At 44.2% G+C, this 13,007-nt stretch overlaps 1 protein-coding gene across 1 annotated transcript in view; it reads left to right on the forward strand.

The window, feature by feature from the left end:
- The first annotated feature begins 345 nt into the window (after positions 1-345).
- Positions 346-13,007, forward strand: part of prodhb (proline dehydrogenase (oxidase) 1b) — a 55,520-nt gene continuing 42,858 nt past the window's right edge. The window contains exons 1-2 of the mRNA XM_072588052.1: positions 346-709; positions 2,224-2,432. Coding sequence (XP_072444153.1) covers positions 410-709; positions 2,224-2,432 — 509 coding nt within the window. The 5' untranslated portion in view covers positions 346-409. The remainder of the gene's footprint in view (positions 710-2,223; positions 2,433-13,007) is intronic.

The following is a 13,007-nucleotide window of genomic DNA, read 5'->3' on the forward strand; positions in this document are numbered from 1 at the left end:
GCAGCCTCTAGTTCAGCACCTTGAAGGCCTTTTGGAAATCTAGGTATACCACATCTACTGGTTCCCTATTGTCCACCTTGCTCATAATATCAACAGGTGATGTTGTAATCTTCTGTTTTCATTCCCAAGCTTTGGGGCCTTTGACACCCAGTGGTACTCAGGCTCTGTCTGGGGAGGGGGAAGGTTGAAGGAGACATAAAGCTGAGACCTCTCTCCTCCAGATCGAGGGGGAGTAAAACAGCGAGGGGGCGGGGCTGAGGCTGGTTGTTTTTTGTGAATGGAAGCTTGGCGAAGTGGCGGCTGATTGGTCAGGAAATGGATACAGTGGAGGGTTCGCTCCACCCGGAAGCAGGCGGATGCGGTGTGTCAGAATATCTGGGCACCAGCGGTATCTCCTTGTTCAGCCGCGATGGCCAGCCTCCTCCTCCCGCATTGCCGCCCTCTCCTCAGGTTTTCCTCCTCCGCCGCCGCCGCCGCTTCTTCCCCGAAGCAGAAGGAGCCTCCCCCGGACCGCCGCCGGCCCTACCTGCCCCCGAAGGGGAGCGTCCGCTCGCAGGCGCCCGCTGCCCCCGGCTCCACCGCCGCTGTCATCCCGGATTTCGGCAACTACCGTGAGGCGTATCGGAGCAAGAACAGCGCGGAGCTGGTACGGAGCCTGTTGGTATTCAGGCTGTGCTCCTACAGTGTGTTAGTGGACCGGCACAAGGAGGTGAGGGGGCTCTGCAGACTGGGGGCTACAATAATTCATTTAAGATTCACCGAGTGACTATCTAGAAGGCAAGAAACTATGTGGTGCAATATTTATCATCCAGAATGCAAATTGAAAGAAAAGTGCTCCCGACGTCACTTGTTCTTTCTTTCCTCCCTGTTTTAATCTGCTGCATTTTACTGTCTGCTCAGAAATGACCCAGGTTTCCTGGAAACAGCCCCTCCCTCGGGCAGCGCACACCCTTGTGAATGGTGGAAGCTCAGGCGCACCCACACCACATAAAGCATGGTCTCAAACATCCCAGGGAAATACAGCTTTCCCCTCTCCAACGCCGAATTGCCTTGCTTCCCCATGTTCTGTTTCACTCCAGTGGGTTCTAAGTGTCAGGGGTTTATATTATCCGGGGAAGTTAGAGAAACAAAAATGAACTTGCCGTTAGATTCGGAACTGAAGCAATGAGATGATCGAATCGGAAGTTTCAAAACTATGAAAGGATTTGACAGCTGGTCTATTTCACTTGCGAAACGTTTAAGTTTTGTAAATTGGGAAAAGAATTGAAGGCATTTATCTCGTTGGACTGCATAAATCCAGATAGAATGATTTCAGATTCACCTTCCTGGGTCAGTTCTTGGTGCCAATCTGTTAATTATTCAGTTTTCAGGGTTATATTGTTATACAGAATGCCTGACCTCCTTTGGTACAGTGGCAGTGTCCCTGCCAATGGATCAGGAGGCTTGGGTTCAAAACCCACCTCCTCCAGTGCTGTGTGATAACAGGTTGATTGGAAAATGGTAGAAATAGGCCCATCGGCCTACGTGACCGCAATAGTAACTCATAGCTGAGCTCCGGCCAGCGATTGGCTGTGGAGTCATGTTTTTGCATAATGCCTTAGCTCTAGGACCTCTGGTCCATAAGTAACGGTATTGATTGGGGAGAGAGGCCTGTGGGCAATGTTGTTGGGGAAGTGGGCAGGAAGACTGGTGGGAGGAGTTTGGAGAAATAGGCAGCAACAATGGCTGGTTGGGAGGGAATGCTTTAGCAAAAGTGAGGACTGCAGATGCTGGAAACCAGAATTTAGATCAGAGTGGTGCTGGAAAAGCACAGCAGGTCAGGCAGCATCCGAGGAGCAGGAAAATCGACATTTCGGGTAAAAGCCCTTCGTCAGGAATGCTTTGGAAATGGGCAGCAACACTGGCTTCAGGAGAGTAGGGATGTGCATATCTCTGGGCAGCACTGGTATCTGGACAAACAGCTCCCTGGTAACTCAAAACAAAAGTGCTTGTTCGCATGAATCCCACTGCTTCACTGAGGGAAAAATATGGAACCCATCTTCTGCAATTCGTCAAATTCTCCCTGTCTGTATTGCAGGTCAATGTCATTTTGCAGATATTGCTGGAGTACGAGGTGTATGTCCTCTCAAATGGGAGGGTTCATTGTGTTGGTGAGCGTTTGTTTTGGAATTTGAAATGTGCAGTCATTTCCTATTCCGTGACACTATTTGATTATTGTTGCAGCTCATCAATCTCAGTCGGGTCTTGTTTGGGAAATGGCTCTTCGAGAAAGTCATGAGGATGACTTTTTATGGACAGTTTGTTGCTGGAAAGGACCAAGATGACATTAAGCCGTTGATCCAGCATAATCGCTCCTTTGGAGTGGGCTCCATTCTAGATTACAGTGTCGAAGAAGACTTGACCCAAGAGGAAGCAGAGAAAAAGGAAATGGAGTAAGTCAGTTTCAAATCACTGTAGACTAGATCAGATAAGGGCAAGATAACCCCAGAAAAGGGACTGTACACTGTGGGAATTCTTTACAATGATGGCTTGGAGCTTCTCAACAAATTGTTCCAGATCAACAGTTTGATTCATTGTTGTCACATGTACCTAAATACAATGAAAAGTTTTTTTTTTATTTTGCATGCGGTACGGGCAGATCATAACATAAAAAGATCACAGGGTGATTGAACTGCGCAAGGAATGCAGAGTTATTGCTGCAAAGAAGGTACACAAAAAGCAAGATCAGCATTAGATTTGAAATTTGCGAAGTCCATTCAAAAGTCTAATAACGGCAAGGAAGAAGCTGTTCTTGAACCTGTTGATGAGCATGTTTTAAGCTCTGTATTTTGTGCCTGACGAAGAGATTATAACTGGGGTGGGAGGGATTTTTGTGAGATGACAGTGCACTCTTCAAAGGGGCTGGAATTTCTTTTGTGTTGGGCTTGGTTACGCTCAATCAACATTCCTAATTTACTTAGACTAGTCATGTTGAAAACCCAGGAAGCAAATATTTTGAAGTGTGTTCCTGGAAGTAATTGAATCAGACGTGTGAATATTCTTCATGGTGATATCAACATTATTCACTTCCAGTGAAGTGCATTCCAAGCACCACCAGTTCATTTGTCCCAGCAATAAGTAACTTCTGAAAGTTTGGCTATCTCTGCTTAACCATATGATTGAAATTTTTTGCCTAGAGTGTTCTGTTTTGGCTCAGTAATATATAGTACAAATGACCTTATCAAACTAGTGTCCTTGCGCTGTGTTCCAGCATTTGACGATCCATATCAAAAACTAACATTGGAAATTTACCGGGAACAACTGATAGACTCAGCTATATCGTTTGCATCATGAGTGAAATTTCAAAATAGGACATATTGTTTACAAATAGCATATTTCAGTCTGCACTACGTTTAACTTTGTTTAACTCCACGTACGGTTCCTAATTGTTTACTCAATCAGGTTAATTACTAATCAAATAAAGGTTAAAGACTACTCTATGTACACCTTGCTACCTGTTTGGTGACTGGTCCCAAGTATGTTCTGTCCTACCTTGCTCATTGAAAACATGGTCATATGCTCGATTGAAGCTATGTATTGCACGTCAAGCTTTTGAGGCTGCATATAGGCTCAAATATTTGCAGCCAGTGGTCACAGTTGTCTTGATTAAACTTAACACCGCAATCTCACTAACCTTTTTTCTTGTTTCTTGTCTGGCAGTCAGTCAAATTATCAGTCAGCTGAGATATTTGAAAGGAAAATTTGCAACCAAAATTTCAGCATGAGGAAGTCTAGGGGCTGATCCAAGGAGGCGAGGAGAGCAGGAATTTGATAATTGCAGCAGGTCAGGGAGGGAGACCGATGGGGTGGGTGGAGGCCTTTGGGAACTGAGAATGAGGAACAAATCCTTGAGAGGGCCTAGTGAGCACGCCGCTTTACTCCCCCAAGCAGCAGTGCATTTTAAATCAGCCCCTTGTTTATGGGGCACCCATTTGCATTTCAATGAGGCATCCTGCCAGAATGTTGCACGAATGCCTCCATCCACTGCAGTCAGCAGTGAGCTGTTGGTGACACATTTTCTCTCTACATCTTTAAACGTTTTTCTGCTCCATTCCCACCAAGACCTATGGGTGAAAAATGCTTGAGGTAGGGATGGGAGTTGATTTTAAATCAATTTATCTCAGTTCATTTCTACACGTTAATTAACTCGAGCATATTCCTAATTTAGAATTTATCCATCAATAAGGCAATTCCTGAATTTGTCTTTGCACCTAACAAATTTCAAACAGGCCATAGTGGCAAAGAACAAAAAGTCTGTTGCAATATGACAATGTTTTCTGGCCTTAAACACAGAACTGGCTGCAACGACTGGAAAAGCAGGTTATTCCATATTCTTTGATGATTGGCATGCACAACATAGTCATTAGAATTGTATGACTGAACGTTTCTCTGTCTGGTTGAGAGTTTGATGTGAGTAAATGTTGGTTAACATTCCTTTCTGAGCATGTTGTAGCTCGAGTGTGCTTTGGAGTTGGGTAAAAGCAGAGAGTTTCAAGGGATAAGTGGTGATTAAACTTACCTTGGAAATGAGCCCTGAAATTAAACTGTTCTCTCAACTAGTACCTAAAAGCTGCTGTGTTTGACTAGGTGTAGTTTTAGTTGCATCCCTGAAACAAAAGTCTGCTGGGTCACTCTCAAATGAAGCTGATTAACTGAACAACTGGTTCAATCTGGTTCATAAACCTCTCTGGGTGAGTTAGGCATTGGGGAGGTGGGTGGGTGGGGAAGCAGTATCAGCCAAGTTCCTGAGTGGCTCTGCTGCACAGAAAGGGAGGCGAGGATCTGCAGGGCAAGAGTGATAGGAATTCCAATAGTAAGGGGGATGGACAGGCACTTCTGTGGCTGCAGACATGAATGCTGGCTGGGGCATTGCTTCCCTGATGACAGGGTGAGGAATATCATTGAGTGACTGCAGGACATTCTGGAATGGGAGGGTGAACAGCCAGTGGTGATGGTACACGTAGGTACCAGTGACCGGGAAACAAAGGAATTAAGATCTGAAAGTTGAATATAGGAAGTTAAGAGATAACTTCATTTGAAGTTCTGCATTTTAATTTATCACAAATTAATTCCCAGTGCTAGTGAGCGGGAATAAGAAGATACATCAGATGAATACATGGCTGGAGGAATGGTGTACAGAGAGGGGTTTGGATTTTTGAGGCATTGGGACCACATCTGGGGAAGGTGGGCGCTGTGTAAGCCTGACCAGTTGCACCCGGGCAGACCTGGGACAAATATCCTTATGGGGGCTTTTCCTAGTTCAATTGGTGAGGTTTTAAACTAGTATGGTAGGGGGATGGGAACCAAAGCGTAGCGAGTTTTGAGAAGATTTGTAGCTCAGGTTGAGGTTCTAGATGTAAGTTTGCTCGCTGGCTGGAAGGTTTGTTTTCGGATGTTTTGTCACTATACTAGGTAACATCAGTGAGCCTCTGGTGAAGCACTGGTGGTATGCCATGCGTGAGGAATTTTCATGTGTGTCTCTGTTTGACTTGCCCCAGGGTGGATGTGTTGTCTTAGTCAAAGTGGTGTCCTTCCTCATCTGTATGTAAAGATACTAGTGAGAGTGGGTCATGTCTTTTTGTGGCTAGTTGATGTTCATATATACTGGTGGCTAGTTTACTGCCTTTTTGACCAATGACTCCAAAGGAACTATGAAGAGTAGAGGAAAATCACCTGTACAGTATAATCAAAAAGAACAGGAACCCAATGAACACAGTCTGCCGATTTCTCAGCAACAAACCCAAACAAGCAGACAAAATGCATCCAAAAACCCTAGCCATTCTCCCCCTACATCAAAGATGTCTCTGAAATGACTGCCAGGCTACTCAGACCCCTTGGCATCATGGTAGCCCACAAACCCACCAACACACTAAAACAGCAGCTAATGAACTTGAAAGACACTATAGTTTTGCTTGTTGCCTGTAATGTCATTTACAAAATACTGTGCAAGGACTGTAACAAACACTACTTTGGACAAACAGGAAGAAAACTAGCCACCGAGATACATGAACATCAACTAGCCATAAAAAGGCATGACCTACTCTTGCTAGTATATTTACATACAGATGAGGAAGGGTACATCTTCGACTGGGATAACATATCCATTCTATGTCCAGTCAACTGAAACTGTATCAACAAACACATTTGACTTGGATACAATTTACCATCCCCTGTGAAAAAGAACAGGAAATGACATCACCAACCCAAGAAAAACTAAATGCATAAATAAAAAGCGGGCCATACCACCAATGTTTCACGAGAGGCTCACTGTTTCCTAGTATGGTGGCGAAATGTCTGAAAACAAACCTTCCAGCTCGGCGAGCAAACTTACATCCAGAACCAAAGTGTAGCCTTAGATGGGTCAAATTCAGATCAGGAAAAGTAGAATGTTGGTTTGTGATGTAGTCAGTGACTTGGAAAGACAAAAGAAATGAGGATTTAAAATGTGTTCAGCAAAGGAAATTAACAGGGTTGAAATGGTCGTGTGAGGGAGCCTTGGTTGACGAGGGAGATTGAATGTCTAGTAAAGAGGAAGAAGGATGCTTACATAAGGTTGAGGAAACAGGGTTCAGACAGAGCAGTGGAGGGATACAGGATAGCCAGAAGGGGCCTGAAGAAAGGGATTAGGAGAGCTAAGAGAGGGCATGAAAAATCCTTGGCGGATAGGATCAAGGATAACCCCAAGGCATTTTATGCGTATGTGAGAAACCTGAGAATGACGAGAACGAGGGTAGGTCCGATCAAGGACAGTAGTGGGAGACCGTGTATTGAGTCGGAAGAGATAGGAGAGGTCTTGAACAAGTACTTCTCTTCAGTATTTACGAACGAGAGGGACCGTATTGTTGAAGAGGAGAGTGTGAAACGGACTGTTAAGCTAGAAGAGATACTTGTTAGGAAGGAAGATGTGTTGGACATTTTGAACAACTTGAGGATAGACAAGTCCCCCCGGCCTGACGAGATATATCCTAGGATTATGTGGGAAGCAAGAGAGGAAATTGCAGTACCGTTGGCAATGATCTTCTCGTCTTCACTGGCAACGGGGTTGGTACCAGGGGACTGGAGAGTAGCGAATGTTGTGCCCCTGTTCAAATAAGGGAATAGGGATAACCCCGGGAATTACAGGTTAGTTAGTCTAACTTCTGTGGTAGGCAAAGTAATGGAAAGGGTACTGAGGGATAGGATTTATGAGTATCTGGAAAGACACTGCTTGATTAGGGACAGCCAGCACGGATTTGTGAAGGGTAGGTCTTGCCTTACAAGTCTTATTGAATTCTTCGAGGAGGTGACCAAGCATGTAGATGAGGGTAGAGCAGTGGATGTAGTGTACATGGATTTTAGTAAGGCATTTGATAAGGTTCCCCATGGTAGGCTTATGCAGAAAGTCAGGAGGCATGGGATAGAGGGAAATTTGGCCAATTGGATAGAAAACTGGCTAACCGGTTGAAGTCAGAGTGGTGGTAGATGGTAAATATTCAGCCTGGAGCCCGGTTACAAGTGGAGTTCCGCAGGGATCAGTTCTGGGTCCTCTGCTGTTTGTAATTTTTATTAATGACTTAGATGAGGGAGTTGAAGGGTGGGTCAGTAAATTTGCAGATGATACGAAGATAGGTGGAGTTGTGGACAGTGAGGAGGGCATTTGTCGTTTGCAAAGGGACTTAGATATGTTGCTGAGCTGGGCTGAGGAGTGGCAGATGGAGTTCAACCCTGCCAAGTGTGAGGTTGTCCATTTTGGAAGAACAAATAAGAATGCGGAATACAGGGTTAATGGTAGGGTTCTTAGTCAGGTGGAGGAACAGAGGGATCTTGGGGTCTATGTACATAGATCTTTGAAAGTTGCCACTCAGGTGGATAGAGTTTGTAAGAAGGCCTATGGAGTATTATCGTTCATTAGCAGAGGGATTGAATTCAAGAGTCGTGAAGTGATGTTGCAGCTGTACAGGACTTTGGTTAGGCCACAGTTGGAGTACTGTGTGCAGTTCTGGTCGCCTCACTTTAGGAAAGATGTGGAAGCTTTGGAGAGGGTGCAGAGGAGATTTACCAGGATGTTGCCTGGAATGGAGAATAGGTCGTATGAGAATAGGTTGAGAGTTCTCGGCCTTTTCTCGTTGGAACGGCGAAGGATGAGGGGTGACTTGATAGAGGTTTATAAGATGATCAGAGGAATAGATAGAGTAGACAGTCAGAAACTTTTTCCCCGGGTACAACAGAGTGTTACAAGGGGACATAAATTTAAGGTGAAGGGTGGAAGGTATAGGGGAGATGTCAGGGGTGGGTTCTTTACCCAGAGAGTGGTGGGGGCATGGAATGCGCTGCCCGTGGGAGTGGTAGAGTCAGAATCATTGGTGACCTTTAAGCGGCATTTGGATAGGTACATGGATGGGTGCTTAATCTAGGTTAGAAATTCGGCACAACATCGTGGGCCGAAGGGCCTGTTCTGTGCTGTATTGTTCTATGTTCTATGTTCTATGAACTGTGTATCAATCAATGCAAGGAATATTATAAACAAGGCAGATGAACTAAGGGAGCACAATGTCATTGCTATAATGGAAACCTGGTTAAAGGAGGGACAAAATTGGCAGCTAGTATCCCTGGATATAGTGTTTTCAGGCAGGATAGAGTGGGTTACCATGAAGAAGAGCAGCAGTATTACTTAAAAAATCAATCACTGTGGTAAGAAGGGATAATATCGTAAATGGGTGAACAAATAAGGCTTTATGGGTTGTGCTTAGGAATAAGAAAGAGTTGTCGCACTACTAGGTGTATACTACAGACTATGCAATAGTGAGAGGGAAATAGAAGAACACACCTAGATAAGCATCTCCGGGACACCCGCACCAATCAACCCCACCGCTCTGTGGCCGAACCCTTCAACTTCTCCTTCTCCTCCTCTCCCCGCCCCCCCCCCCCCCCCCCCCCCCCCATCCAAATTCTGCCAAGGGCCTCCTCCATAGTCACACCCTAACCACCCGACACCTGGAGGAAAATCTCCTCATATTCCACTTTGATGCAGTGTGGTTGGAGGGTCCCAGTGTGGACTTCACCAGTTTCCTCATTTCCCCTCTCCCCACCTTATCCCAGTTTCAACCTTCCAACTCTGCACTGCTGTCATGACCTGTCCATCTTCCTTCTCACCTATCCGTTCCACCTTCCCCTATGACCTAGCACCATTTACCCCCACCTCCACCTACCTATCACAGTCTCAGCTACCTTCCACCCCATTCCCACCCCCTCCCATTTATCTCTGCACCCCCTCAGCACGCAAGCTTCATTCCTGATGAAGGGCTTTTGCCTGAAACGTCGATGCTCCTGCTTTTTGGCTGCTGCCTAACCTGCAGTGCTTTCCCAGTACCACACTCTTGACTCTAATCTCCAGCATCTGCAGTCCTCGCTTTCTCTGTAGATAAATTTCTGCCTGTAGGACTAAGACAACAATTGTATCAGATTTTAACTAATCTCAATAGCAACTGGATTTCAAGCAATATAAGGGGCATTGAAGGTGAAAAATATCCCTTTCTTTTGTGAATAAAGAGCAAAAGCACAGTTCAGGAAAAGTGTGGGACTGACCAGAGATGAAGAAGGGAGTTTGTGTGAAGATGCAGAGGATATGGGAATAATTTTTTAAATTTAATATTGTTGCTCTCCATTCTCAGGAGAAAGGGATAATATGAATATAATAATCTAAGAGAAGCTGTATGAAATATTGGACAAAGTTGTCATGTCGAGAGAGGAAATGCTAGAGGGGTTAGAATAGTTGAGTGGATGAATCACCAAGGCTGGATGAATTTTTGAAACGTTCATGGGATGAGGGCATCCCTGGCTCAGCCTGTGTTTATTATCTATCTCTAATTACCCAGAGGTCAATTTATGACTCAACCGCATTGCTGTGGGTATGGAGTCACATGTCGGCCAGACCAGATAAGGATGGCCATTTTCTTCCCTAAAAGACAGTGGTGAACTAGATGGGTTTTTCCAGCAATTAACAACAAATTTACGGTCATCATTCGTTTTAATTCCAGTTGTTTTGTTTTTGTTGAATCCAAATTCCACCATCTACTGTGGTGGGATTTGAACCCAGGTTCCCAGGACATTACCTTGGTTTTGTATTAATGGTATAGTGATAATAACACTAGGCTATCACCTCCCCTTGTTCCCTTGGCTGTTGAAGGAAGCCAGGGAGGAAATAGCTGATGTTCTGAGGATTATTTTCCAATCTTCACTAGACACCAGTGAGGTGCTGGAGGGCTGAAGAAATACAAATTGTGGTTCTGTTGTTTAAAAAGGGTAAAAAAGAAATGTCAAACAATTATAGATCACTTAGTCTTACTTCAGTGATGGGCAAATTGTTATAGTCAATCCTGAGAGTTCAGATAAACTGTCACTTAGAAAGGCATGGACTAGTCGGGGATAGTCAGCATGGCTTCGTTCAGGCAAGGTCATACTTTGCAAATTTGATTAAATTCTTTTGAGGAACTGGCCAGCAGGATCGATGAGGTTAGTGCATTGGAAGTTGTCGACGTGGGTTTTAATAAAGCATTTGACAAGGTCCTACTCTACAGACTGGGAAATGGATCCAACATTGGCTTAATAATAGGAAACAAAGGGTAATGGTCAATAGCTGCCCACGCGAGTGGAAAGCTGTTTCAGTTAAAGCTCTGCAGGACTCTGTTGGGGCCCTGCAGTTTTTAAACATTCACAATTTGAACATGCGGCACCAATTGGGAAATTTTGAAGAAGAAACAAAAACTAGCCTTGTCGTGGATAGTGTAGAAGATAGCTCTAATCTCAAATGATATGAAGGCTTGGTAGATTGGGCAGGAAAATGGCAGGAGGACTTCAACTCTTAATTGTGAAGTAATGCATTTAGGAAGTCCAACAATAAAAGCAAATGCACAATAAACGGGAATATATGAGATATCTTAGTGTGCAAATGCACAGGTCCCTAAAGGTAGCAGTAGAGATAAGTAAGGTTGGTTTTAAAAAAAAAAGCATTCTCCTTCATTGATAAATATTTAGAATACAAAGCAGGGATATAATGATGAAACTGTATAAGATGCTGATGAGGTAATGACTGGAGTACTGTGCGCAGTTTTAGTTAACAGGACATAAGGACATATTGCTCTGGAGAGAGTGCAGAAAGAATTTACTCTAATGTTGGTAGGGCTGGAGAATTGTACCTACGAGGAGTGATTGGAGTAGTTGGGCTTGTTTCCCTTCAAACCGAGAAGGCTGAGGGGCAACATGACCAAGGTATACAAAATTGAGGGGGAAGTGATTGGGTAGACAGGAGGAATCTGTTTAAACAGAACTACCAAAGAACAGTGGATGCTGAAAATCAGAAATTGCTGGAAACATTCAGCAGAACTGAAGAAAAGTCACTGGAACTGAAAAATTAATTCTGCTTTCTCTCCACAAATGCTGCAAGACCTGCTGAGTTTCTCCAGCAATTTCTGATCCTGTTTAAGAGGAGCCTGTTTCCCTTGGCAGAGAGTCGTAGATTCAAGCTAAGTGCAAGAAGGGTTGGTGGGGATGTGAGGAAAAATGTTTATATGCAGAGGGTGGTGGGTGTCTGGAATTTACTACCTGAGTTGGTGTTGGAGACAGAGACCCCAAACTCTTCCAAAAAGTACCTGGTCTGCACCTTAAGTCCTGTAAGCTGCAGGGCTATAGGCCATGTGGAGGAAGATGGGATTAGAAAGAGTATCGGGTTTCTCTTTGCGTTAGCATGAATAAGATGGACCAAATGGCCCACTTTTGTGCTGAATCATTTCTGATTTCTAGATAGGTAATTTGGCCAGCAGGATAAACCATTCTAAACCCAGAAATCCAAAACACACTCATTCATAACATTCTGGATCATTTCTCTACAAACTTCTCGTGAGGTGCCCCTGCCTCAATAGCAAATATTCCAAAGTAATGGGGACAGGCGAGGAGCAGCATGGACAATGAATACATTGAGGGGTTCAAGACACATTGGCTATAAAAATAGAAGCAATTTCTAACTAACTGCCTTGGCTTTTCTGTTGCTTCTGATTTTACCTGAACGCATACAGCAACCAATTTAGATATTTCACTGTGTTCTTCACAGAGCATTAAACCTTAGCAGTGATAATTGTGTAATGTTGTTTCTTGTTACAGTCTATCAGAACAGCATACTCGAGGGTGAGTTCCAAACCAGTCATGTTTTTGATTTGCTCTGTACATCAAGGAGCTCAGTTGGTGCAGCAATGCTTTGCTCACTTTCATCCTGTTTAACTACCTTTACTGCAATGAATTAATTATTTTATGTTCTGATTAGCTTGAGAGGTGTCTTATTTCATTCCTCTTCTTTGGCCAGACCTCCTGTTCTACTGCAGCTGGGTTCAGTCATACATTTTCTTTGTAAAAAATTCTGCCTTTTGCGTCTGGTGCCCATATTATCACTGCTGTTGGAACTGCTATGCATATTCTTATTGAAATGTTGGAATTTCTCTCTCAATGCTCTGGTAGCTCTGTCTACTCTAAGTGCAACTGCCTCTTGCATTGTTATTCCCAGTTTCTATCATCACAGATGGATGAAGTTGCAGGGAAATGTTGAACCAAAAGCTGACCATTTTTAACTCCTGTTTGTTTTCATCTCTAATTTAACTGATCCAGGTGTCTTCCATCCATTGCCCTGATACCATTGACACAAAGTTTCATTCCCTCTTGGCCTCTCAGGACCAGTCCTTCAGCAGTAAAGTGTCTCAAAGTGCTCTTAAGAACACGAACAGCAACTTGCCTTCAGTGTCACCAGAACACTCCTGAGGTGCTTTGCAGGGCTGTTGCAAAGTACAAAATGACACTGAGTCATGAGATATGAGGGCCGCTCACTGGAAGTTTGATCAAAGAACTGAGCTTTAAGAAGCGTCTTGCAGGAAAGACAAGTGAAAAGTTTTAGAGGGGGAGTTGCAGAGATTAGGACTTGGTTGCTAAAAGCATAGTCTCCAATG

The sequence above is a fragment of the Chiloscyllium punctatum genome, chromosome 17 (assembly GCF_047496795.1).
Source record: "Chiloscyllium punctatum isolate Juve2018m chromosome 17, sChiPun1.3, whole genome shotgun sequence".
Lineage (NCBI taxonomy): Eukaryota > Metazoa > Chordata > Chondrichthyes > Orectolobiformes > Hemiscylliidae > Chiloscyllium > Chiloscyllium punctatum.